Source organism: Rattus norvegicus, chromosome 6 (genome assembly GCF_021556685.1).
Source record: "Rattus norvegicus strain SHRSP/BbbUtx chromosome 6, alternate assembly SHRSP_T2T, whole genome shotgun sequence".
Classification (NCBI taxonomy): domain Eukaryota; kingdom Metazoa; phylum Chordata; class Mammalia; order Rodentia; family Muridae; genus Rattus; species Rattus norvegicus.
The window spans coordinates 103531616-103558958 of record NC_141539.1 but is presented as its reverse complement, the minus strand read 5'-3'; the positions used below and the strand labels follow the sequence as shown (position 1 = coordinate 103558958).

The window sequence follows — 27343 nt, the reverse complement described above, 5'->3', positions numbered from 1 at the left end:
GGGGAAGTCTTTGATCCACTTGGACTTGAGCATTGTACAGGGAGATAAGAATGGGTCAATTTGCATTCTTCTACATGCTGACATCCAGTTGAACCAGCACTATTTGTTGAAAATGCTATCTCCCCTCACCCCACTGGATGGTTTTAGCTCCTTTGTCAAAGATCAAGTACCCATAGGTGTGTGGGTTCATTTCTGGGTCTTCAATTCTACTAAATTGATCTACTTGCCTATCTTTGTACAGATACTATGAAGTTTTTGATTGCCCTGTAATATAGCCTGAAGTCAGCTCTTAAGGGAACAAATATATAAAGAGTGAGCCTCACCTCTGACTCCCACTGGCTTGTTGTTTTGCCATATGATCTTCTGCATAAAGCCATTTTCCTTTCTGCCTCTCTGCTATGCTGTGATGCATCTTATGGGGGCCTTGCTAGAGGTCAACTTATGGAATCTTTAAACTAAAAAACTAAAGTCTAAAGTCTTTCAATTTCCAAAACTATGAGGCAGATAAACTTTGTATTCTTTGAAATTATTCGATATCTAGTATTTTCTTCTAGCAAAAGAAAAACATGGAGATACATATATAGATTATGTACCCCACGAAGAATGGCACATTTTAAGGACAAGTAGAAAAATACCGGATATGTAAATAAGAAATACTCAAGTTGAGACCTTCCTGGTTGCTGCCACTGCTGAGAGCTCGTAGGAAGCACCACACAAGCAAATTTGAGCCTCGGGACCACAGGTAAGACCAACTTTTCTGCTGCAAGCGACCTGCCTGGTGAACTCAGGACACACAGAGGCAAAATTCCTCTACGACCGGGCACTTCCGGTATTTAGCGGGGGTGGGGGGGTGGGGGGTTGCCCCAAACTGGCGGACCCCTGTCCCCAGCAGCTCTCTGTACCCAAACCCCGTGGGACAGAGACCTCACCGCCTGGTCACTCTCTGCTAAAATGAAATAAAAGTTTGGAAACTCACTAGAAGAAGGAAATTGTCAGAAATTATTTCGAAAGTCAGTATTAATGAAACTATTTACTGTTAAATACAGAAGATCCAGTTACTTATTGATAGTAATGAGAACCAAGATGTATTTAGAAAATACAAATGAAACTATAGATTATTAAAATTTTAATACATTTATAACAAAAATTAACTAACCAGTTGTGGTTCCCTGTAATTTCAATGGCCTTTCCCTTAACATTGGTTTCTCAGAGAAATCAAATCCTGAGTTTGAGTCATGTTCACCCAGAAATGTCAGGAAAAAGATTTAAAAATAATTATTTCGCCTGGTTGCTGCTGCCACCGCGGAGAGCTCGTAGGCAGCACCCCACGAGCAAACTTGAGCCTCGGAACCACAGGTAAGACCAACTTTTCTGCTGCAAGTGACCTGCCTGGTGAACTCAAGACACAGGCCCACAGGAACAGCTGAAGACCTATAGATAGGAAAAACTACACGCCTGAAAAAAGAACACTCTGTCCCCATAACTGGCTGAAAGAAAACAGGAAAACAGGTCTACAACACTCCTGACACACATGCTTATAGGACAGTCTAGCCACTGTCAGAAATAACAGAACAAAGTAACATTAGAGATAATCTGATGGCGAGATGCAAGCGCAGGAACCCAAGCAACAGAAACCAAGACTGCATGGCATCATCGAAGCCCAATTCTCCCACCAAAGCAAACACGGAATATCCAAACACACCAGAAAAGCAAGATCTAGTTTCAAAATAAAATTTGATCATGATGCTGGAGGACTTCAAGAAAGACGTGAAGAACTCCCTTAGGGAAACACAGGAAAACATTAATAAACAAGTAGAAGCCTACAGAGAGGAATCGCAAAAATCCCTGAAAGAATTCCAGGAAAACATAAATAAACAAGTAGAAGCCCATAGAGAGGAGTCAAAAAAATCCCTGAAAGAATTCCAGGAAAACACAATCAAACAGTTGAAGGAATTAAAAATGGAAATAGAAGCAATCAAGAAAGAACACATAGAAACAACCCTGGATATAGAAAACCAAAAGAAGAGACAAGGAGCTGTAGATACAAGCTTCACCAACAGAATACAAGAGATGGAAGAGAGAATCTCAGGAGCAGAAGATTCCATAGAAATCATTGACTCAACTGTCAAAGATAATGTAAAGCGGAAAAAGCTACTGGTCCAAAACATACAGGAAATCCAGGACTCAATGAGAAGATCAAACCTAAGGATAATAGGTATAGAAGAGAGTGAAGACTCCCAGCTCAAAGGACCAGTAAATATCTTCAACAAAATCATAGAAGAAAACTTCCCTTACCTAAAAAAAGAGATACCCATAGGCATACAAGAAGCCTACAGAACTCCAAATAGATTGGACCAGAGAAGAAACACCTCCCGTCACATAATAGTCAAAACACCAAACGCACAAAATAAAGAAAGAATATTAAAAGCAGTAAGGGAAAAAGGTCAAGTAACATATAAAGGCAGACCTATCAGAATCACACCAGACTTTTCGCCAGAAACTATGAAGGCCAGAAGATCCTGGACTGATGTCATACAGACCCTAAGAGAACACAAATGCCAGCCCAGGTTACTGTATCCTGCAAAACTCTCAATTAACATAGATGGAGAAACCAAGATAGTCCATGACAAAACCAAATTTGCACAATATCTTTCTACAAATCCAGTTCTACAAAGGATAATAAATGGTAAAGCCCAACATAAGGAGGCAAGCTACATCCTAGAAGAAGCAAGAAACTAATCGTCTTGGCAACAAAACAAAGAGAAGAAAAGCACACAAACATAACCTCATATCCAAATATGAATATAACAGGAAGTAATAATCACTATTCCTTAATATCTCTCAACATCAATGACCTCAACTCCCCAATAAAAAGACATAGATTAACAAACTGGATACGCAACGAAGACCCTGCATTCTGCTGCGTACAGGAAACGCACCTCAGAGACAAAGACAGACACTACCTCAGAGTGAAAGACTGGAAAACAACTTTCCAAGCAAATGGTCAGAAGAAGGAAGCTGGAGTAGCCATTCTAATATCAAATAAAATCAATTTTCAACTAAAATTTATCAAAAAAGATAAGGAAGGACACTTCATATTCATCAAAGGAAAAATCCACCAAGACAAACTCTCAATCCTAAATATCTATGCCCCAAATACAAGGGCACCTACATACGTAAAAGAAACCTTACTAAAGCTCAAAACACACATTGCACCTCACAAAATAATAGTAGGAGATTTCAACACCCCACTCTCACCAATGGACAGATCATGGAAACAGAAATTAAACAAAGACGTATACAGACTAAGAGAAGTCATGAACCAAATGGACTTAACAGATATTTATAGAACATTATATCCTAAACCAAAAGGATATACCTTCTTCTCAGCTCCTCATGGTATTTTCTCCAAAATTGACCATATAATTGGTCAAAAAACGGGCGTCAACAGGTACAGAAAGATAGAAATAATCCCATGTGTGCTATCAGACCACCACGGCCTAAAACTGGTCTTCAAAAATAATAAAGGAAGAATGCCCAGATATACGTGGAAATTGAGCAATGCTCTACTCAATGATAACCTGGTCAAGGAAGAAATAAAGAAAGTAAAGACTTTTTAGAATTTAATGAAAATGAAGGTACAACATACCCAAACTTAATGGGACACAATGAAAGCTGTGCTAAGAGGAAAAATCATAGCGCTGAGTGCCTGCAGAAAGAAACAGGAAAGAGCATATGTCAGCAGCTTGACAGCACACCTAAAAGCTCTAGAGCAAAAAGAAGCAAATACACCCAGGAGGAGTAGAAGGCAGGAAATAATCAAACTCAGAGCTGAAATCAACCAAGTAGAAACAAAAAGGACCATAGAAAGAATCAACAGAACCAAAAGTTGGTTCTTTGAGAAAATCAACAAGATAGATAAACCCTTAGCCAGACTAACGAGAGGACACAGAGAGTGTGTCCAAATTAACAAAATCAGAAATGAAAAGGGAGACATAACTACAGATTCAGAGGAAATTCAAAAAATCATCAGATCTTACTATAAAAGCCTATATTCAACAAAACTTGAAAATCTGCAGGAAATGGACAATTTCCTAGACAGATACCAGATACCGAAGTTAAATCAGGAACAGATAAACCAGTTAAATAACCCCATAACTCCTAAGGAAATGGAAGCAGTCATTAAAGGTCTCCCAATCAAAAAGAGCCCAGGTCCAGACGGGTTTAGTGCAGAATTCTATCAGACCTTCATAGAAGACCTCATACCAATATTATCCAAACTATTCCACAAAATTGAAACAGATGGAGCACTACTGAACTCCTTCTATGAAGCCACAATTACTCTTATTCCTAAACCACACAAAGACCCAACAAAGAAAGAGAACTTCAGACCAATTTCCCTTATGAATATCGACGCAAAAATACTCAACAAAATTCTGGCAAACCGAATCCAAGAGCACATCAAAACAATCATCCACCATGACCAAGTAGGCTTCATCCCAGGCATGCAGGGATGGTTTAATATACGGAAAACCATCAACGTGATCCATTATATAAACAAACTGAAAGAACAAAACCACATGATCATTTCATTAGACGCTGAGAAAGCATTTGACAAAATTCAACACCCCTTCATGATAAAAGTCCTGGAAAGAATAGGAATTCAAGGCCCATACCTGAACATAGTAAAAGCCATATACAGCAAACCAGTTGCTAACATTAAACTAAATGGAGAGAAACTCGAAGCAATCCCACTAAAATCAGGGACTAGACAAGGCTGCCCACTCTCTCCCTACTTATTCAATATAGTTCTTGAAGTTCTAGCCAGAGCAATCAGACAACAAAAGGAGGTCAAGGGGATACAGATCGGAAAAGAAGAAGTCAAAATATCACTGTTTGCAGATGATATGATAGTATATTTAAGTGATCCCAAAAGTTCCACCAGAGAACTACTAAAGCTGATAAACAACTTCAGCAAAGTGGCTGGGTATAAAATTAACTCAAATAAATCAGTAGTAGCCTTCCTCTACACAAAAGAGAAACAAGCCGAGAAAGAAATTAGGGAAACGACACCCTTCATAATAGACCCAAATAATATAAAGTACCTCGGTGTGCCTTTAACAAAGCAAGTAAAAGATCTGTACAATAAGAACTTCAAGACACTGAAGAAGGAAATTGAAGAAAACCTCAGAAGATGGAAAGATCTCCCATGCTCATGGATTGGCAGGATTAATATAGTAAAAATGGCCATTTTACCAAAAGCGATCTACAGATTCAATGCAATCCCCATCAAAATACCAATCCAATTCTTCAAAGACTTAGTCAGAACAATTTGCAAATTCATCTGGAATAACAAAAAACCCAGGATAGCTAAAACTATCCTCAACAATAAAAGAACTTCAGGGGTAATCACTATCCCTGAACTCAAGCAGTATTACAGAGCAATAGTGATAAAAACTGCATGGTATTGGTACAGAGACAGACAGATAGACCAATGGAACAGAATTGAAGACCCAGAAATGAACCCACTCACCAATGGGCACTTGATTTTTGACAAAGGAGCCAAAACCATCAAATGGAAAAAAGATAGCATTTTCAGCAAATGGTGCTGGTCCAACTGGAGGTCAACATGTAGAAGAATGCAGATCGATCCATACTTATCACCCTGTACAAAGCTTAAGTCCAAGTGGATCAAGGACCTCCACATCAAACCAGATACACTCAAACTAATAGAAGAAAAACTAGGGAAGCATCTGGAACACATGGGCACTGGAGAAAATTTCCTGAACAAAACACCAATGGCTTATGCTCTAAGATCAAGAATCGACAAATGGGATCTCATAAAACTGCAAAGCTTCTGTAAGGCAAAGGACACTGTGGTTAGGACAAAACGGCAACCAACAGATTGGGAAAAGATCTTTACCAATCCTACAACAGATAGAGGCCTTATATCCAAAATATACAAAGAACTCAAGAAGTTAGACCGCAGGGAGACAAATAACCCTATTAAAAATGGGGTTCAGAGCTAAACAAAGAATTCACAGCTGAGGAATGTTGAATGGCTGAGAAACACCTAAAGAAATGTTCAACATCTTTAGTCATAAGGGAAATGCAAATCAAAACAACCCTGAGATTTCACCTCACACCAGTGAGAATGGCTAAGATCAAAAACTCAGGTGACAGCAGATGCTGGCGAGGATGCGGAGAAAGAGGAACACCCCTCCATTGTTGGTGGGATTGCAGACTGGTACAACCATTCTGGAAATCAGTCTGGAGGTTCCTCAGAAAATTGGACATTGAACTGCCTGAGGATCCAGCTATACCTCTCTTGGGCATATACCCAAAAGATGCCCCAATATATAAAAAAGACCCGTGCTCCACTATGTTCATAGCAGCCTTATTTATAATAGCCAGAAGCTGGAAAGAACCCAGATGCCCTTCAACAGAGGAATGGATATAGAAAATGTGGTACATCTACACAATGGAATATTACTCAGCTATCAAAAACAATGACTTTATGAAATTTGTAGGCAAATGGTTGGAACTGGAAAATATCATCCTGAGTGAGCTAACCTAATCACAGAAAAACACACATGGTATGCACTCATTGATAAGTGGCTATTAGCCCAAATGCTTGAATTACCCTAGATGCCTAGAACAAATGAAACTCAAGACGGATGATCAAAACGTGAATGCTTCACTCCTTCTTTAAAAGGGGAACAAGAATACCCTTGGCAGGGAATAGAGAGGCAAAGATTAAAACAGACACAGAAGGAACACCCATTCAGAGCCTGCCCCACATGTGGCCCATACATATACAGCCATCCAATTAGACAAGATGGATGAAGCAAAGAAGTGCAGGCGGACAGGAGCCGGATGTAGATCTCTCCTGAGAGACACAGCCAGAATACAGCAAATACAGAGGCGAATGCCAGCAGCAAACCACTGAACTGTGAATAGGACCCCCGTTGAAGGAATCAGAGAAAGAACTGGAAGAGCTTGAAGGGGCTCGAGACCCCATATGAACAACAAAGCTAAGCAACCAGAGCTTCCAGGGACTAAGCCACTACCTAAAGACTATACATGGACTGACCCTGGACTCTGACCTCATAGGTAGCAATGAATATCCTAGTAAGAGCACCAGTGGAAGGGGAAGCCCTGGGTCCTGCTAAGACTGAACCCCCAGTGAACTAGATTGTTGGGGGGAGGGCGGCAATGCGGGGAGGATGGGGAGGGGAACACCCATAAAGAAGGGGAGGGGGAGGGACTAGGGGGATGTTTCCCCGGAAACCGGGAAACGGAATAACACTCGAAATGTATATAAGAAATACTCAATGTAATAAAAAAAAAGGAAAAAAAAAAGAAATACTCAAGTTAATAAAGAAGAAATGGAAAAAAATAAATATGCATGTGTACCTGTAAAAAAAAAAGAAAAGAAAAATACCAACAGATAGCCAAGAGGGTATATTTAATCTAAAATAGAGCAAGGAACAATAGCTATCCACCTAAGTAACTCTACTTATTAGGTGGTCCTGTTTGGTAGCATTCAAAGGATGTGATAATCCAGTGATGAATTAAATAAACTGAGCTTATAAACTGTGACCCCAAGTTAACAAATAATGTGAAAATTGCATGAAAGAGATAAAGTTCATTAAATTTTTAAAGATGCTCTAAAATATATCATAGATTTTCCTAGAACAGTGGATTTCAGTTTCCAGAGAATTATTTTATTAGTAACCACTTTTGTGCAAATCTTTCAGGGAAATTTCTAGTTATATGATGGAGTATCTGAGGAATTTTTATATTATACTGATTTTCTTTAGGAGATTCTAGAGAAGAAATTTTTCATCTTAACTAAAATTGGATAGTCCTCTGCATTGCTATGTTTGCTTTTAAATTACGATGGTATGAATCATGTTGAGTTTATGGAAGGTTGGGAACAGGCCATCAAGTTCATATAGGTGAAAACAGAATAATGTGTTTACAATACGGCATTCTTAAATACATCATCTACAAGATGTGTTTAAGATCTGTTAACTAATGCATTTTCCCATTCAGTGCTGTAACCTATTTTGAGTTATTTTTATGTTTTACAATGACTGGTATGGTCAAAACATCATTCTATGTGAAGATAATGCTTCTCTACTACTAGTTTCCAAGAGAAGAGGGCTTGGATCTGCTGCACCACATGGCACAATCCTCATTAAATATTCGTGGAACACAAAAATAAATTATTTTATATTTTATAATATATTAAGAAATTAATAAATGTACTCATCTAGATTAGAAATTTGGCTTCAGTGTCCATTTGTTTTGTGAATTAAACGAAACTAACCTTTCTAAGCTTCAATATATTTAAGAATAAAACATAACTGCATCTTTTAAGATGACAATGAGAAAATATAAGTAATATAGTATACAATGGCTACAAGAAAAATAATTGTTTTCTGTTCCTTTTTTCCAGTTCAACTTACAGCCTTATAGTTTTGATTGTTTCAAACAGATAAACAGAGATAATAGGAAAACATATATAGTTGGGAATTTACAACAATTCAACTGTGAAAGCATTGGCTAGTGAAGGAAAGAAACCACACTGAAATGCTCTGACCTTTAGAGAGCAAAAGCCAATTAAGGTGTGTATTGGAAAGACAGGAAATAGGGCAAGAGCTGAGCACAAATATCTACAGCCATATATGAAAGGTACAGCGAAGCATAAACAGAGTAAAGCCTAACGCAAAATCAACAAGGCAAACGCACTTACACAAGAAGATTGAAATAGAAGAGAGGTTGTAAGAAAACACCTTTGTCATTTTCAATCACATATAATAGTAGAGTAAAGATAAGAACCATCTGTAACTCGAATGTGTTTACATAAACCATTATCAGTGCTAAAAAGATGACATTAAAAGTTTGAGATAATTTTATATGACTGTTACTATTTCAGATTTTTGTAATTATAAGCTCTTAATTAATCAATTTCTTGAAAAAGTATAGTAGAAATTAGAGTTTCTGTTTTAGATTATGGTTTAGGAACTAATTGTTGCAAAATAATGATGTTTAGATAACACCTACTTCCTTTGTTTAAGTTTAACTGGTAAATAGTCTATTTTTTCTTGACAAGGTTTTACTATGTAGCTTGGACTAGCTTAGAACACACTCTGTGGAACAAGCTGGCCTTAAGGTGCAGTCCTTTGCCTAAGCCTTCTAAATGCTGAATTGCAGGTATGTAGCCCCATGTCCAGCATTTAGATATATTCTTAACAATGAAATCTTAACTGCCCATGAAAAACACTAGCCATTTCCTTTACTGTTTATGTGTTAGTGGTACAGTGGTGAGCCTACTTGCCTTTCTTCATTCTTACACATTGAAGATAATATTAAAGTCCAAAATACCCAAAGGCTGCTAATTTTTATAAACCAAAAAATTGTATCATAAAAAGTTGAGAGTTCTTGATGAAATTCATCCTCACTTTTAAGCTTAATTGCGAAATGATATTAAAATGTTATTGATTGCAGTTCTCTGGCTACCTCTGGAATATCTGGTGGCACAATAAACATTTGTCTTTCAAGTGATTTTGTTTATATCTTCTCTTTCTAGCTGTAGTTTTGAAGTATCCAGTCATTACTATATTCTAGCATAGTAATAATCTTAATGAAAGAAATTATATACTGAGGCTAATATAAACATAACAAAACCTAAAAATGAATTTTAAGGGAGTTATAGTAGATTTAAAACTGTTAAAATAATTTCTGCTATTTTTTGAATCAGAAGAGGTTTTTACCAATTGGCCCTTGACTGTCCTTAGAGGTTGACCTTTATATAAATGTTATTGAGTCCCAGTTATGCAATCCCAAGGGGTGGGATAAGCATTTTAAGAAAGTGTTCTTAACCATCAAGCCATCACCCAGATCTACTCCATATAACTATGAGGTGTAAAACTGTGTAACTTTGGTGTGTATAGCTTGACAGGCATGGTTAAGAACTTCCTGCTCTTTCAGACAGTATCAACTTGGTTTTCAGGAGACATGCAGGCAGTTTACAACTATCTGCAACATATATTTCCAGGGAATCCCACAAGCTCTTCTAGCCTCCATGACACTTGTTCACATGTGGTGTGAGTGCACACATGCACCTTCACATGCCCCACATGCATGTATACACACACAAACACACACACACACACACACACACACACACACACATTAAATGAAAAATAAATTTACAAGTAAGTCGCATGCAGCTATTGAGGAGGGAATGGAATAATTTCAGGAGAACTAATATGCAATGGAGTGGATTTTTATTCATAATATTATATTGTATACATAAGTTTGTTAGTACAGTAGTTTTCAAATCTACAAAAATAATTCTGTGACACAATGTGTTTACATTAAGATTTTTTTGTTTTGTTTTCTTTTTGCTATAATCCATCCATTGATTTACCCACTTACTCATCCACAACTCTGTAAAAATCACATAAACAGTAGTGTTGCCTAAACAAGACCTGAGCAAAGCATGACATCAATGGACATGCTAACATGGTAGGCAGAAAGCCCCCAAGGCCTCAATCTGGGACAAAGAAGTAAAGGCAATGCAGAGAGATGGATAAATGGCCTTCCCCAGGGACAAGATCTCAACTAGTAATACAATATCAAATAGCCCTGAGATCATATATATATATATATATATATATATATATATATATATATATATATATGGGCAGCATTATATTTACTGAGTAAACTTTGTTTATGTATTTTGGATACATACAAACATAAAATAAATATATAGGGAGATGGATAGACAGACAGATAGACCAACAAAGAAAAAGAAGCTACAAGTTTCATTAAGAGTCAGGGTGGGTGGGTGGTATATGAGAGGGTTTAAAGAGAGGAAAGGGAGTGAAGAAAATGATGGAATTATCATTTCAAAAAGTTGCTATAAATATTATATATTCTATTATTTAATCTTATAATTCACTAATAGAAGAACCGTTGAAAGGAAGAAATACAGTGGAAGGACAGGGTATGAAGTGGAGGGATGGGGTTGCTATCTCACAGTAAAAAGCTCTGACCCAGAAATGTTCCTGACTAAAGAAACTGCAGTGACACAGATGGAGAAGAACACTAGAGACAGGAGGGCCACTGACAGGCCCAAATTGGGATCCATCTCAAGGGGAAGCCTGGGGCCCTGACACTGTTACTGATGCTGTGGTGTGCTTGCAGACAGGAGCCTAAAATGGCAAACCTCTGAGAGGCCCAACAAGCAGCTGAAAGAGTCAGATGCAGATACCAGCACCCAACCTATGAATGGGCACTCTATTTAAATAGCAAATATTGTTGTTTCATGCAAGAGACATGATTTATTAATTTTTTTGAAAAAGTAAATAGAGATATACTAATAAATTGTAATTATGTTAAAGGCAGAAAGCAAACCAATAAAAAAATTGAAAAGGTAATTCAGGTCTTTTGCCTCAAATGATTTAAACCTATTAATCTAATGTCATATGTTTTAAACAGAAAAAGGCTCCATATCCTAAGGACCTTTGCCTAAGGCATACATATTACCTTTAACACAAAGATTATACACATTCGTATTAACCCATGAACCTAAATCACATAGAGGTTGGTTGCAAATAGTAGTCAAATCAATTATGGAAAACAAAAAGTTTTGTAAAATTAAAAGTATAAATACATCGGGTTTTCTTTAAGAAAATGACTGAATAATGTAGCATGCCAATAAAAATCTATACAGTTTAATGTTTAGCCAGAACTAGAAGATTTGGAAAGAGCAGCTACTAGAAACAGTTGTGGGCATCAACTTCTCCCCCAACCCCTGACCCCCACCCCCACCACCACCCTCCCACCCCACACCAAAGGAGGCAGATTGGGAAGAAGTAGAAAGGAACAGCATGCCATGGATTGCACGTCTAATCTGGATGGAAAACAGTAATTAATTTCTCGTACTTTCTTCAGGAAATGTGAAAATAAGCATGTGCCTATGATTATTTGTGACAAACAGTTCCAACTGGTAGGTCAAACAAGTTTTATCAATTATTAAATTGTTATAATTATGCAGTAAAAATTACAGATTTAAAAACATCATCGATATATGCCCTTCTTTCATTCTTCCTTCCTTCCTTTTGTTGGGGGATGCAGTCAGGATGATATTCAGTAAAACAACATAAAGAGGAAACATTTCACTCAGCTCAAATTAGTCAGTCTAATTTGACTGCTGGGCATATTAAAAATTATGTATTCCTTAAAACACACTTAAGGGCCAGTGAGATGGCTCAGTGGATAAAGATGTGTGCTACCAAGTGTGACAACCCAAGTTTGATCTCTAGGAACTACATGTAAGAAAGAGAAGCGAATTTTGTTATTTATTCTTTAACTCATATCCATACACATACATGTGCACAAGGCACACATATGCCACCCCCATGTGTAAATGTAATAATTAGAAAATAAATCAAACTTAAATTAGAAGAAACAAAATCTTTTCCCTTTATCTGACGAGATTAGAAATATCTTAACAAGGCATCTAAAACTACAAAAATGTGAAGATAGAACTAAAACCGAAAACAAAATAGACCCATATTTGTCACCTTGCACGAAGCTCAAGTGGATCAAGGACCTTAATGTAAAACCAGATACACTGAACCTAATAGAAGAGACAGTGGGAAAGAGTCTTGAACTTATTGGCACAGGCAGAAATTTCCTAAACAGAACTGCAATGTCTCATGCTCTAAGATCAAGAATTGATAAATGGGACCTCATCAAACTGGAAAGCTTCTGTAAGGCAAAGGATGTGGTCAATAAGACAAATTGGCAAACTACAGATTGGGGAAAAAACTTCACTAACCCCACATTTGCTAGAGGCCTAATATCCAAAATACATAAAGAACTCAAGAAACTAATCACTGAAAAAACCAAATAACCCAATCAAAAATGGGGTATAGAACTAAACTGAGAATTCACAACAGAGAAATTTCAAATGGCTGAGAAGCACCTAAGGAAATATTCAAAGTCCTTTGTGGTGAGAGAAATACAAATCAAAACGACCGTGAGATTCCACCTCACACCAGTTAGAATGGCTAGGATCAAAACCTCAGATGACAACACATGTTGGTGAGGATGTGGAGAAAGAGGATCATTCTGCCATTGCTGGTGGGACTGTAAACTCTGGAAATCAATTTGGAGTTTCCTCAGAAAATTGGAAATAGATGTACCTGAAGACCTAGAAATTTCACTCTTGGAAATACACCTAAAAGATGCCCCACCATGCCCCACATGTTCCACTATGTTCACAATGGCCTTATTGTGATAGCTAGAAGCTGGAAACAACCCAGATGTCCCACTACAGAATAATGGATACAGAAAATGTGGTTCATTTACATAATGGAGTTCTACTCAGCTATTAAGAACAAGGACATTGTGAGTTTTGCAGGCAAATGGATAGAACTAGAAAATGTCATCCTGAGTGAGGTAACACAGACCCAAAAGAACATTCATGGTATGTTCTCACTAATAAGTGGATATTAGCCAAAAAAAAAAGTACAGAATACCCAAGATACACTTTAAAGAACTCAAAAACTCAACAAGCTAAAGGGTCAAGTGAGGATGCCTCAGTGCTACTTGGGAGGGAGAAGAAAGCAACCACAAGAGGGCAGTAAGGGATCTGGGAGGGAAAGAGGATGGAGGGGGGCTGGTGGAAGAGGGGAATATGATAAGTTATTGGGTGGGGAAAAAGGCCTGAAGCCCTGAGGGCCAGCAGAAAGAATGGAAACAGGTGACCTCGGGAGGTTAAGAGGTTGGGACGACACTCCAGAATGTACCAGAGACCTGGGAGGTGACAGACTCTTGGGACTCAGAGGGGAGGGGAACCCTAGGTGAAATGCTCTACAGTGGGGAGAGGGAACTTGTAGAGCTACCTCCAGCAGAAAGACAGGGCATCAAGTGAGGGATGGGGTTGCTACCTCACAGCCAAAACTCTGATCCATAATTGTTCCTGTCTGAAAGAACTGCAAGGATGGAAATGGAGAAGAGCATGAGGAAAAGAAGGTCCAGTGACAGAACCAAAGGGGCCTCCTTCCTCCTTCCTCCCTCCCTCTCTCCTTCCACTATTCCATAATAAAGCACCTCCCCCTCTTGCTAATCATGGAGTGGCCATTTCAGTGGTTTCATTGCAGTACCTCTAGATCCAGCTCAAGGGGAGGGATGACAGCCTGACACCATAACTGAGGCTATGGATTGCTCACAAAAAGAGACCTATCATAACTGCCCTTCAAAAGACCCAACAAGCAAGTGAAAGAAGCTCTACCAGTCAAAAGAAGTCATTTGCCCTGACTGAAAGAAGAAACATATGACTCTGTACCTGTAGGTACATTATCAATCCAGCCTCCAGGCTCTCGCTGTCTCATTCACATTTCAAGGATGCCCTCTCTAGCATCTTTTCCCTTCTCTCACACATGCCACAGCTCTTCCACTATGCTGGGCTCCAGGCTGTGCCAGATCACTCCTTCCTTTATTATAGTAAGGTTTCCACTCTGCCCCAGATACTTCCTGACCTCTTGCAGACACCACTGATCATTTCTAGTCTGCTTCTTTTTCTCTTGGCTTTGGACTCTTCCAGATACTTCTGGTTGATCTGTCCTTCTGTCTGTCTCTATCTCCTCCTTCCTCCCTCTCTCTCTCCAGCCCTCCCTCCACTATCCCATAATAAAGCACCTCCCCCTCTTGCTAATCATGGAGTGGCCATTTCAGTGGTTTCACTGCAGTACCTCTAGTTTACACTCACTGGCCAAAGTTAGCAAGTAAGTAGGCTAGGCTAGCTGGATAGCATGCCCCAGGAATCTGCTTTTCCCTGACACTTCAGCACTGGAATTAAAGCATCTGACCATGGCCATAGGACTGTTTTGCTTTTATTTCTTCATGGGTTTGGGGGTTGAACTCTGGTTCTTATGCTTATAAAGCAGGTATTTTATCAATAACTATCTTGTTAGCCCTATCAAATATGTAACTTAACCTAATAAATTAGTAAACCTATAAAAAGCAATAATGAACGTGAAATTTCACAAAGTGAAATCATATACATTTGGAGACAGTGTATGAGGAAAATTTTGCAAGACATTGTGACACTTCAAAAGTTTGAGTAAGAGGTGAATGCTAGCAGCCAACCATTGTACTGAGAACAGGGTCCCCATTGGAGGAATTAGAGAAAGGAATGAAGGAGCTGATGGGGCTTGCAAACCCATAAGAATAATTCCACCAATCAGAGCTCCCAGGGACTAAACCATTACCCAAAGTGTACACATGGACAGACCCATGGCTCCAGCTGCATATGTAGCAGAGGATGGCCTTGTTGGACACCAATGGGAGGAGAAGCCCCTGACAAGGTTGGACTCAGTGTGTAGGGGAATGTCAGGGCCCAGAGGCAAGAAGGGGTGGCTGGTGAGGGGGTTGGTGAGGGGGAACACCCTCAGAGAAAATTGGGGAAGAGGATGGGATAGGGTGTTTATAGATGGGAAACCGGGAAAGGGGATAAATTTGATATATAATAAAATATCCATTAAAATTTAAAAAAGTTTGAGTAAGTAATTTTTAATCGATTTTTTTAAAAAATTGATTTTGTTGAGGTCAGGTGAGGTTGGAGAGGGTATGCCATTATAACATACATATAGAGGTCAGGGAAAATCTTGTGGGAGTCTCTAAATTTTGGAAAAATTTACAGTTAAATCACACTTAATGCCTAACATACAATATAAAAATTATACAATATATGTCACTGTTCCCCTTCAATGAAAAAATAAATAAAAAGAAGAGCAAGACCATTCCTAGGGGGATAGAAACAGAGACATTTGGGAGTGTACAAAGTGAACATGCCCAGAAAACTGAGTTTTTCAGGCCAAGTGAGGAGGGGAGATGATACAGGGAGAAGGGTTAGGGGAGAGAATAAAGGCGAAAGGGAAGAGAGAAAAGAGAGGAGGAGAGGAGAGAAGGGACAAGAACAAGAAGAGAAGGGAGGAAGAGGGGAGAGAAGAGAGCTGAGAGGGGAGAGGAGCAAGAGAATCTGGAATGGCAGCCAAGGGGCCAAGAGGCCAAAAAGGATCACATAATCAAAATGACTGGGTTATGAATCAGAGAAGTTGGAAAAGGGCAGACCATTTCAGGTGGGTATGCCAGGCAGGAGGACCTTGTAACACACATCGAAACTGACTGGCTAGAGACCATGTTAATATGTTAAGAGGTACCTTACATAGTCTTTTGTCCCTTGTTTGAGACCTAACTCCCTCATATCTTGACACTAAATCAGAAATAGAGAAATTTAACAACAGACTTGCTCATGAGAGAGGCATTTCCTACAGTTGGTCACCATTTTACTTTGTAGTTAACTAACAGCAGAAGCAGGATATCTAAATGCCTCGTATTTCTCTCACAAAATATATTTGTATTAGTAGGCAGTAGAGGAGGAAAAAAGAGGTAAAGTTTCTTTTAATTACTTATGACCTTTACAAAAAGCTGCTACTTCTGATGTGTATTTACACATGCAATACAGCATTATGGCCATCAACCGACAAGATTAGACGATTCCTGGGCAGTTTAAGAATCAGGTCTCAGGAGGTGGATCTAGAAGTACCATGTTATGAACAGAAAATCTCTTAATTTCTTGATAAGTAAACACTATTACAATGTAACAAAAAGCATTTTAGAGAGGGGAGAGGGAGAGGCACAGTCACTGTCTAAGAACTTGTAAGCTCACCAAGCTCCATTGGAGAGTTCATGGTCACACAAATGGCACTGGTTAAATATAGTGGATCACAAGGCAAACCAAAGACAAGAATGCCGGACAGAGATCTTACAGGGGAGGGCGGGAGATAAGGAAGATGGTCAGAGTATGAGAATACATTATATACTCTGAAATTGTAAGAGCAAATTTAATTAAAAAACAATATTCTAAGATAAAATAAACTTTGGTCTTACCTTGCATTTATAAATAGTCAGATACCTAAATAGGAAACTTGTGAAGGTATCAACTTAAAATGGCCAAGTAACTGGTAAATATAAATACAGCAGTTTTGTGAAGATTTCTCAATTTGAGGAAATTTAATACATTTTAAAAGTTATTATTCCAGCTAGGAGGTTTTGGCACAAGCCTTTAACACCAGCACCCAGGAGACAGAAGCACACACATCTCTGGTTTTGAGGCCAGCGTAGTCTACAAAGTGAGTTTAAGGCCTACACAGAAAAATCCTGTCTCAAAAAACAAAAACAAAAGTAAAATACAAAAATAAAAACCAACCAAACACACAAAAATAAACAAAAACAAAAAAAAGTTTTCTATTTATTTATGTGTGATTGTATGTGTGGGGCACAAATTCTATAGCATCATGTGGAGTTTAAAGGATGACTTTTGGGAGTTAGTTCTTTCCTTCCATTGTGTTTTTCCCTGAGACCCTGGGGTCTCGGACTTGGTGGTACATGTTTTTCATTTGCGGAGGTATCCTGCTGTCCTGATTTACTATCCTTTCACCACCTCTTTATAACCAACCTGATTATTTTATGCCACAATTAGGTTTTCAGAGCAATACTAGAATATACAAAAATAGGGGGAAAGAAACTAAAATGTCAGAGGAAGTAGGATTACTGTACTAATGCCTGCTACTGTTAATAGTTATATACCAGACAATGAGGAGTAAAACTTGTGCTACAAATTTTGACAGGAGGAAGTCTGCATTGTGATCACATTATTTGCAAGATCTTGAATAAATGTAAGTAATCCTTAGTAGAGAAGTGAGTACAAAAATTGAACAGTGATTGGCTTGTTAGAGAGTAGTTATTCACAAAGAATCTTCCAATTTTAGAGGCATCTAGAGGGGCTTTGTTATTAAATATGAAAGGATTTGGGAACCTCTTGGCTCCCTAGCATCTGAGACTTTCTAGTGGCAACCCCAATTACCCCTCCCCCACTGCTATACACCTACTTTCAAATTCCTGACCATCTGTACTTCTCCACTATCTCTTCCCATATTTGAACTGGTCCCCCACTTTTTCCTTCCCCTTCTCTCTCCCTCTCAGATCTCCCTCTTTCTACTTCCCGGAGATTATTTTCCCTGCTCCTGAGTAGTACTGTAGCATCCACACTTTGGTGTGATCTTTCTTCTTGGGTTTCTTATTGTCTGTGAATTGTATTGTGGGTAATCCAAGCTTCTTTTTGGTTAATATCCACTTATCAGTGAGTGCATGCCATGTGTGTTCTTTTGTGACTGGATTACCTCACTCAGGATGATATTTTCAAGTTCCATCCATTTGCCTAAGAATTTCATGAAGTCATTGTTTTTAATAGCTGAGTAGTACTCCATAGTGTAAATGTACCACATTTTCTGTATCCATTCCTCTGTTGAAGGGCATCTGGCTTCTTTCCAGCTTCTGGCTATTATAAATAAGGCTGCTATGAACATAGTGGAGCATGTGTCTTTGTTATATGTTGGGGCATCTTTTGGGTATAGACCCAGGAGTGGTATAGCTGGGTCCTCAGGCAATGTCCAGTTTTCTGAGGAACCTCCAGACGGATTTCCAGAGTGGTTGTACCAGTCTGCAATCTCACCAACAATGGAGGAATGTTTCTCTTTCTCCACATCCTCGCCAGCATCTGTTGTCACCTAGGTTTTTTATCTTAGTCATTCTGATTGGTGTGAGGATCTCAGAGTTGTTCTGATTTGCATTTCCCTGATGACTAAAATGTTGAACATTTCTTTAAGTTCTTCTCAGCCATTTGAGATTCTTAAGTTGAAAATTCTTAGTTTAACTCTATACCCCATTTTTAATAGGGTTATTTGATTCTCTGAAATCTAACTTCTTGAGTTCTTTGTATATTTTCGATGTTAGTCCTCTATCGGGTATAGGGTTGTTAAAGATCTTTTTCCAATGGGTGGATTGCCATTTTGTCCAATGGACAGTGTTCTTTGCCTTACAGAAGCTTTTCAATTTTATGAGATCCCATTTGTAAATTCTTGATCTTAGAGCATAAGCCATCGGTATTCTGTTCAGGAGATTTTCCCCTATGCCAATGTCTTCAAGGATGAGATATTGGCATACATTGTCTGTCACATGAAGAAAACATACAACTGTATGTTGAGTTTCTTTGAAATTAAAATAGGAGTTCAAAGATCACAAAAAAACAGTATACTCATTACAAATAAAATCATATTAGTCACCACCAACCAAAGAGTAGACACGGGGACCCTTGGCTCCAGCTAAATATGCAACAGAGGATGGCATTGTCTGGCATCAATAGGAGGAGCAGCCCTTGGTCCAGTGAAGGCTCGATTTCCCCAGTGTAGGGGAATGCCAGGTGGTGAGGTGGGAGTGGGTGGTGGGAGGGGGAGCATCTTCACAGAAACGGGGGAGGATAAATGGGAAAGGGAGGTTCCAGAGGGAAAACCAAACAATCCAATAAATAAAATAAAACATTACAAATGACGACGACAACAACAATAACAACAAATCCCATCTGTCTTTTATCTTAGATCTCTACATCATATAATCTCTGTGTGGTTTGTTTCAAATTTTCAGTGTGAACACAGGCAAAGAAGAATCTTGTAAACAATTAATGCTAAAATATGTTAAACATGGATACAAATTCTATTTGTGTTTTTCTCTTGAAAAGGGAACTGATATCTCTATATCTATATTGTTACAATAAAAAGATTAGCAGGGGGGCTGAACAGATGGCTCAGTGGTTAAGAACATCCACTGCTCTTCCAGAGGACCTGAGTTCAATTCCCAGCAACCACATGATAGCTCATGACCATCTGTAATGAGACCAGCTGCCCTTATCTGGTGTGTCTGAAGAGAGTGACAGTGTAGTCACATAAAATAGATAAATCTTTAACAGTAAAACAAAACATTAGTAGGACAATCTGGAATATGGAGGGAAAAACAAGTTAGTAAAATTTACCCTATTGAAATTTTAAAAGAACCAGGACTCAAGTTTGAGAGTATCAATATAAAGAGGAAAAATGAATCCCAAGTTCAGATGACTAGTTTATTAAATAAATACATAATAAAAGCTAATGAATATGTCTGAACTTTTTCACATCAGGAATTCAATTAAGTTTTAACTGATAAGAGAAACTCTTGAACATTGTCACTACTAACCAGAACAAGAGGGCACAACAATCAGATATTTCTCAGTGTATTTACAATTATATTTAAGTACAACCTACTGAACATTTGACTCTATCATCAGCTATACTGTCCACCTATTTCCCTTTAAATTATGACAACTTATAACCACCTATGAAATCTCAATGTCACTGAATTTAGCAGGCATTAATATTACAGATATTTCTAAAGTATCTTTATTTGCAGAATGATATAATAAACACAAGTGATCCTTTTCAGCAAAATAGCAGGGTACAAAATTAATAATATGGCCATTTAATTTTTAAAAGGAATTATTTATTTTATGTATGTGAGTACACTGTTGTTGTCTTTGGACAGAACAGAAGAGGGCCTCAAATTCCATTACAGATGGTTGTAAGCTACCATGTGGTTGCTGGAAATTTAACTTAGGACCTCTGGAAGAGTAGTCACTACTCTTAACTGCCGAGTCATCTCTCCATCCTCTGTTTTAATTTTTTTACTTTATAGGTCCTTTGAGTAGATATTGTGGCTCCTGATTAAAACCCATGTATCTCTGTGTTCATATGTGTTTCTACTCTTTGTTGGCACTTGTTCTTGCTTGTTTTTTCCTATTTAGAGTCATTTGTTTTTATTTTATATTATCCACTTTTATTTTGTTACTATTTCTCTGATACCTGTTTGTTTTCTAAAGAGAATCAGAAAGGGATTGTAGAAACTGCAAAGAATTGGAGGAGGGAAACAATAATCAGAATAGAGTATATGAAAAACTATTTTTAATGAAAGAAAAACTTTAAAGAGACTTCAAGTAAAATGCAAATTATTGCCACCATTTGGGGACAAGGGTGAGGTTTAAATAAGGCGGTTGTTCTTTAGAAATGTATATATGTATAATAATGTATATATGTATACTGTATAAATGGATAGGCTCCCTATATGCGCCTATATGGAGCCCAGAGGACAAATTTAGATATCTTCTATCACTATTTACTCTAAATTTTGAGACAAGGTCTCTTACTGAACCTGGAAGCCTCCCTTCAGGCAGGGTTGATTAGCCAGCAAGTGATGTGACCAACATGTTTGGGGACTCTCATAACTCGGGCTATAATGAAACAGCTTTTATTACATACAGCTTTAATCTAGGTTCTGGTGACTCAAACTCATGTTGTTTACCTACTAAGCCATCTCCTCACCTCAGAAGGGATTCTTTTACCTGAATCAGTCAGGCCTAGAGAAGTGAAATGATTACTGTACACGCAAACATTCTAACCTTGAACTTTTCTCTTCAAGAATTAGAAGAAAAAGTTTCACAATGTGGTAGATGATACTCAAAATGCATTTTATTGTTGAATTTTATTCCTCTCCTGGAATCCAGTGTGTTTTCTGTGTTAGTTTAGTACAGAGATTCAGCTGATAAAGGGCAGACAGAGTAAACAAAATTCACCCCAACAAAGGTTGAATCTGAGTAAGACATAGTATCATGCATTCACAGGATTTTTATCTTTTATTATTCTTTTAAATGTTCCAGTTCAAAGCTCTTGAAGAAAAAGACTAACTCTAACTTTATTCCTAAGACTTGGCACTGTGTTACAGAATTAGATTTAGCATCAACAGGATAAGCACACATATGAATTCACGGAGACTGAGGCAGTATGCACAGCCTAGGCATTTGCCTACACTCACTACATGGGGTGCTAGGGTGAAGGCTCAGTGGAAAGCAAACTACTCATAATGGTAAGGGCTGCATGGCTAGAGTAGATAGATCACCAAGATAAAACAAACTCAACAAGATCACTGGAGGCTCCTTGACTCATTATGTTATGTCAGGTTTATTTTTTCCTTTCTTAATTTTTTATTCGGACATACATGCACTCACAACACACACACACACACACACACACACACACACACACACACACACACACCACATGGATTCACGCACGCACACACACGGACGCACGCACACAAATGCATATTCTCTTTTCCCCCACTACAGATCCTCTGCTTCCAGTTTAATGTTTTAATGGGACTTTTAAGTATATGATTGAGTGGATCTCTGCATTCATATCTGTTCCATGTGTCATTTCTTGGGCCCTTTCCCTTCAGTTTTGTCCTATTCCAATGTGTTAGTTTTATTCTGTTATTTTGTCGTTCTCCCATAGAATTATATTTGCTTTCTAATAGACAGAAGGGAGTAGATTGAGATGGAAAAGGAGGTGGGGGGAAACTGAGAGGAGTAAACAGAAGGGAAACTATAATCAGGATATATTATGTTAGAAAAATTATCCATAAAGACAAAAAAAGAATTAAATTTAGATTATACTGTGATACACATACACAAAGTGTTATAACCCACAGACCAAGAATCTGTTTTAGGAAAGTGTTTTTTTTTTCAGTTTTTTTTTTTATTTTTTATTTTTTTATTAACTTGAGTATTTCTTATATACATTTCAAGTGTTATTCCCTTTCCCGGTATCCGGGCAAACATCCCCCTCCCCCCTCCCCTTCCTTATGGGTGTTACCCTCCCAACCCTCCCCCCATTGCCGCCCTCCCCCCACCAGTCTAGTTCACTGGGGGTTCAGTCTTAGCAGGACCCAGGGCTTCCCCTTCCACTGGTGCTCTTACTAGGATATGCATTGCTACCTATGAGGTCAGAGTCCAGGGTCAGTCCATGTATAGTCTTTAGGTAGTGGCTTAGTCCCTGGAAGCTCTGGTTGCTTGGCATTGTTGTACATATGGAGTCTCGAGACCCTTCAAGCTCTTCCAGTTCTTTCTCTGATTCCTTCAACGGGGGTCCTATTCTCAGTTCAGTGGTTTGCTGCTGGCATTCACCTCTGTATTTGCTGTATTCTGGCTGTGTCTCTTAGGAGCGATCTACATCCGGCTCCTGTCGGTCTGCACTTCTTTGCTTCATCCATCTTGTCTAATTGGGTGGCTATATATGTATGGGCCACATGTGGGGCAGACTCTGAATGGGTGTTCCTTCAGTCTCTGTTTTAATCTTTGCCTCTCTATTCCCTGCCAAGGGTATTCTTGTTCCCCTTTTAAAGAAGGAGTGAAGCATTCACATTTTGATCATCCGTCTTGAGTTTCATTTGCTCTAGGCATCTAGGGTAATTCAAGCATTTGGGCTAATAGCCACTTATCAATGAGTGCATACCATGTATGTCTTTCTGTGATTGGGTTAGCTCACTCAGGATGATGTTTTCCAGTTCCAACCATTTGCCTACGAATTTCATAAAGTCGTTGTTTTTGATAGCTGAGTAATATTCCATTGTGTAGATGTACCACATTTTCTGTGTTTATAAGTACATTTGGTGTCCAGGATGAAAAACCATTAAATTACAATTCTAATTCTTCTAAAATTTAGAGTCTAAATATAACTGTGTTTCCTTATTTTTTTCTCCCTTTGAAACCTTGTCTTTTAAATACATCTCTTCTCTTAAATGTACAGTCTACACCATTCAGTTGTTTAAAACAAACATACACATAAACAAACAACCCATCCAAAACTTTAAACTTTTTTAGTATTATTTTTGTTATATCTAAAGCATTCAAGACCTGTGTAACATCATTCCAGTTTTTTGTTGTTACTGCTGTTTTTCGAGACAGGTTCCTGTGTAGCTATGGCTGTTATGGAACTTGATTAATATACTAGGCTGGCATTGACTCACAGAGATTCACCAGTGTCTGCCTCCCAAGTGCTGGGATTAATGGCATGTGCCACACACCTGAATCTCCTAAATCTTAGAACTTGGCCTTTTATAGCTTGTCCAAACGTTTATTATTTTTCTTCTAATACTGTAGCATCTTGAACTTACTGACTTTTCATGCATTTTATAGTTTTTCTGAACTCTTTGCTATTAACTTATTCCTACATATACTTCTATTGGTAGAGCAAAAGGAACAGGGAAAACAAAACAAAACACTTATACACCAAAGTTCACAGCAGTGCTGTTGTTAATACCAGAAGGCAGAAAAAACCTAAGTGTTTACTCAACAGCTTAAGTGATAAACTGAGGCATAGACATATAGTTGAAAAGAGGAATGGACTTCTGACACATACTACAATATGGAAGCTTAGGAACGTTATGTTAGGTGAAACAAGACAGAAATATATTACATATAATATATTATATATATATATATGTGTGTGTGTATGTATGTATATATACTGGATGATTATGGAATAGATGGTGATGATGACTATATAAATGCCATTTTTACACTTCTGTGCTAAGTTTTACACTGATTTTTACACTTCTGTGCTAAGTTTTAAGCAATATATTTTTTTCTTTCTTTTTTGAGATAGGATCTTATTGTGTCTCTCTTGGCCTGGCCTGGCCCCACTACGTAGACCCGACTGGCTTGGCCTCAAACTCACGTATATCTACCTGCCTCTGCCTCCCCAAAGCCTGGCATACATACATACATACATACATACATACATACATACATACGTACATGTGTGTGTATATATGTATATATGTATATATATGCACACATATATACACACAAATGTACATATACTATATATGTATATATGTGTATTCATGTACATGTATATGTGTGTATATTCATACTTACTTTATTTATTAAGACAGAAATCCTAAAGGTATCTTCTAAATATTTTCCCCAGCAGTCTCTAATGTTATCAATTTCTTTTCAAGGTTTTTCCTTATCTCGTTTGCTTTAGATAAAATTAAATAAAATTAAATTTGGATAGTTATAATTTTTACATTTCAAACATAATGATGTAACAAATATAAAGAACATTTAAAATTTACATACACATACATGTGCATGCACTTGTAAACATCCTACTTTACATCTCTTTTTAGATTTACAAACTCTACAAAGTTCTCTGATTCTCATGTTTGGCTTTTCATGTCAACATAAGATTACAAAATATAGATTACATGTCTTTTTAGATGCCAAGCTTCTGTAACATGGAAAATGTAAATTTTAAAACTCTACTCTTGCACAAGAAAAGAAGTTATAAAGGAGGGAAAGTTGAATACATCAAAAATATTTATAGTAGTATAACTAATACTATTAAGTTATGGAGAGGAGGAAATTATATTCTTCTAGGAAAATATTGAGGAGAGCTGAAAACTACTCTAAACAGAACTACTAAGAAATAAAAAATAATTAATTTTTTTCAAGGTAAATTTTTTGTTAATTAAAAGTATAAAATTAATCAACTTTTAAATGAAACCTTTGAGAATTATGTAAAATAAATTCACAAATAAATCTGTAACAAGGAACATTATTGAAAGATCCCACACATAAGAAAAAAATGTGTATAGCATATGATGCTGAAAGATAACTGAGGCAAGAGTGATGCATGTTTTAAAAATGTCCTCAAAAAAGAGAAGAATGAGAACTTGTATTATAAGCAAAAATAACAGGAGATAGTTGAGTTTTGAGTCAGTTTAGGAGTAAACAGACCTGGGCTGTTATATAACAAATCATTTTCTATTTCTAAGACATATTTGGATAATACATAGGCAAATTTTCCTTGGAAGTAACATCTGATCAGTGTTAAAGACAACAGGGAAGGAACAATGTTGCTAATTCATTAGATGCAGAGAAATACAAAGGAAGGCAGTAGGAGCAAACCAGCAAGTCACAAATTCACTAGAGATGAATGCCATGTCTCAAATAAAATAAGGGTGCAGCCAAAGGAAGCAAATAGGAAGATGAGGCAACAGTCAGGCAACCTAGTCAGCAGTCCAATCCAGAGGGACAAGGCATTTGTAAAAGAAGTACTAATAATCTGTACCTACTTACACTATTGCAAGCATACTGACAGGGCAAAATCAGGCAGGCAGATGGTGGTGAACTCAGTAGGCCACAGTTATAGGGGAATGGTGGGGGGGGGGCGACACACAATGCTGGGGGTCTAAATGCTAAAATAGCAGATGGATATGGAAGTACCAGGGCATTTGCTGATGGGTAAAGCACCAATGAGTGAAGAACACAAATATTTCAGCAGATCAAATAGATAAAAAGTGGAGAAAATCCAAAGGCAATCAAGCAGGAAGACAGGACAGTAGAGAAGCAATGGCAGATCATCAGAAGCAGCCGAGTAAGGTAATGACAAGCTGTCAGCAGCAGAACAAAACACCATTCAGGAAAAGATGAGACTGCAGAGCAAAAAGTCCCTGAACTGGGTGTCTTCCATCTAAGAAATAATTCGTAAACTGCACATGAGAATTCACAAGAAATAGCACACAAATGGAAACAGCAGATGAGTTTAAATTCTATTGCCCAGGGATACAGAATTACCCTAGAACATAGATATATAACAATCCACAAGGAAATTAAATAAATGGGAAAAATGGGTCAAAGCAGGTTTTTTTTTATGATGGGAAAATAAACCAAAACACTAAAAAGTATTAATCTGAAAATGATTGGCTGGGATTGAAGTCTTCGCTTACCCCTTTCTGGAGCCCACAAAATGGGAATGTTGGGAATTTCTGCAGCAGAAAAACAGAAGAGAAAAGGGATTTCTGATTCCCAGTTTGAGGAAAGCAGGTCAAATTTAGGGCTCTATGAACTGGTTCAGGGAAAGAAGAACCAGCCTGAACCTTCTCTTCCTCAGAATCAAAGCACTTCTGAGGTCTGAGAAAGGTTAAGGAAGCCCTTACCCCATCACTCCCCACAACCTCCCCTTTTACACTTACCTCCAGGGCAAACAGTTTCCAGCAAGGAGGTACTTGGGAAAATTCACATCAAGGTAAAATTTGAGGATGGCCAACTAATGGTATTTTCTGTGCAGGTCAAGGTTCTAATTCAGTAAGATTCCTTCCATTCTTTATGAATGAGCAGTGGGGATAATTTCTAGAAACTCCCTATGTCTTTAAAATTAGACTAGGAAAAACCATACCAATAAATACACATTAATTCTAGCTAACACCTAGGTGATGTCATCAATTGTCCTGAATTTTAACTTATATCCTTGACTCAAAAATTCTTCAGACATTTGCTTTGAGCTCCATGGCAATTCATATTTCTGTCATCAAAGTAAAAATCCCAATTTAATCCCTAGATTTTCCTTTCCTTCAACAGTCTTCATCTCACTAAATGGCAATATATTCCTTAAACCATTAAAGCTAAATCCTGCCTCTTTTACTTGGCTTCTCTCATTCTCTTTTTTCATCTGTTACTTCTTTCAAAATATATCAGCTGGCTATG

At 37.8% G+C, this 27343-nt stretch overlaps 1 protein-coding gene across 28 annotated transcripts in view; it reads right to left on the bottom strand.

The window, feature by feature from the left end:
* The window catches only part of Gphn (gephyrin), a 532330-nt gene that overhangs the window by 291568 nt on the left and 213419 nt on the right, over positions 1 to 27343 (bottom strand). For 13 of the 28 annotated variants that reach the window (XM_087554592.1, XM_087554602.1, XM_087554605.1 and 10 more), the window contains one exon: positions 26587 to 26625. The exons of 14 other annotated variants lie outside the window; for them this stretch is intronic. In XM_087554592.1, coding sequence (XP_087410718.1) covers positions 26587 to 26625 — 39 coding nt within the window. Of the gene's footprint in view, positions 1 to 24730; positions 24834 to 26586; positions 26626 to 27343 lie in introns of all 28 variants that reach the window. One more of the 28 variants, NM_001434131.1, reaches the window with a different exon arrangement.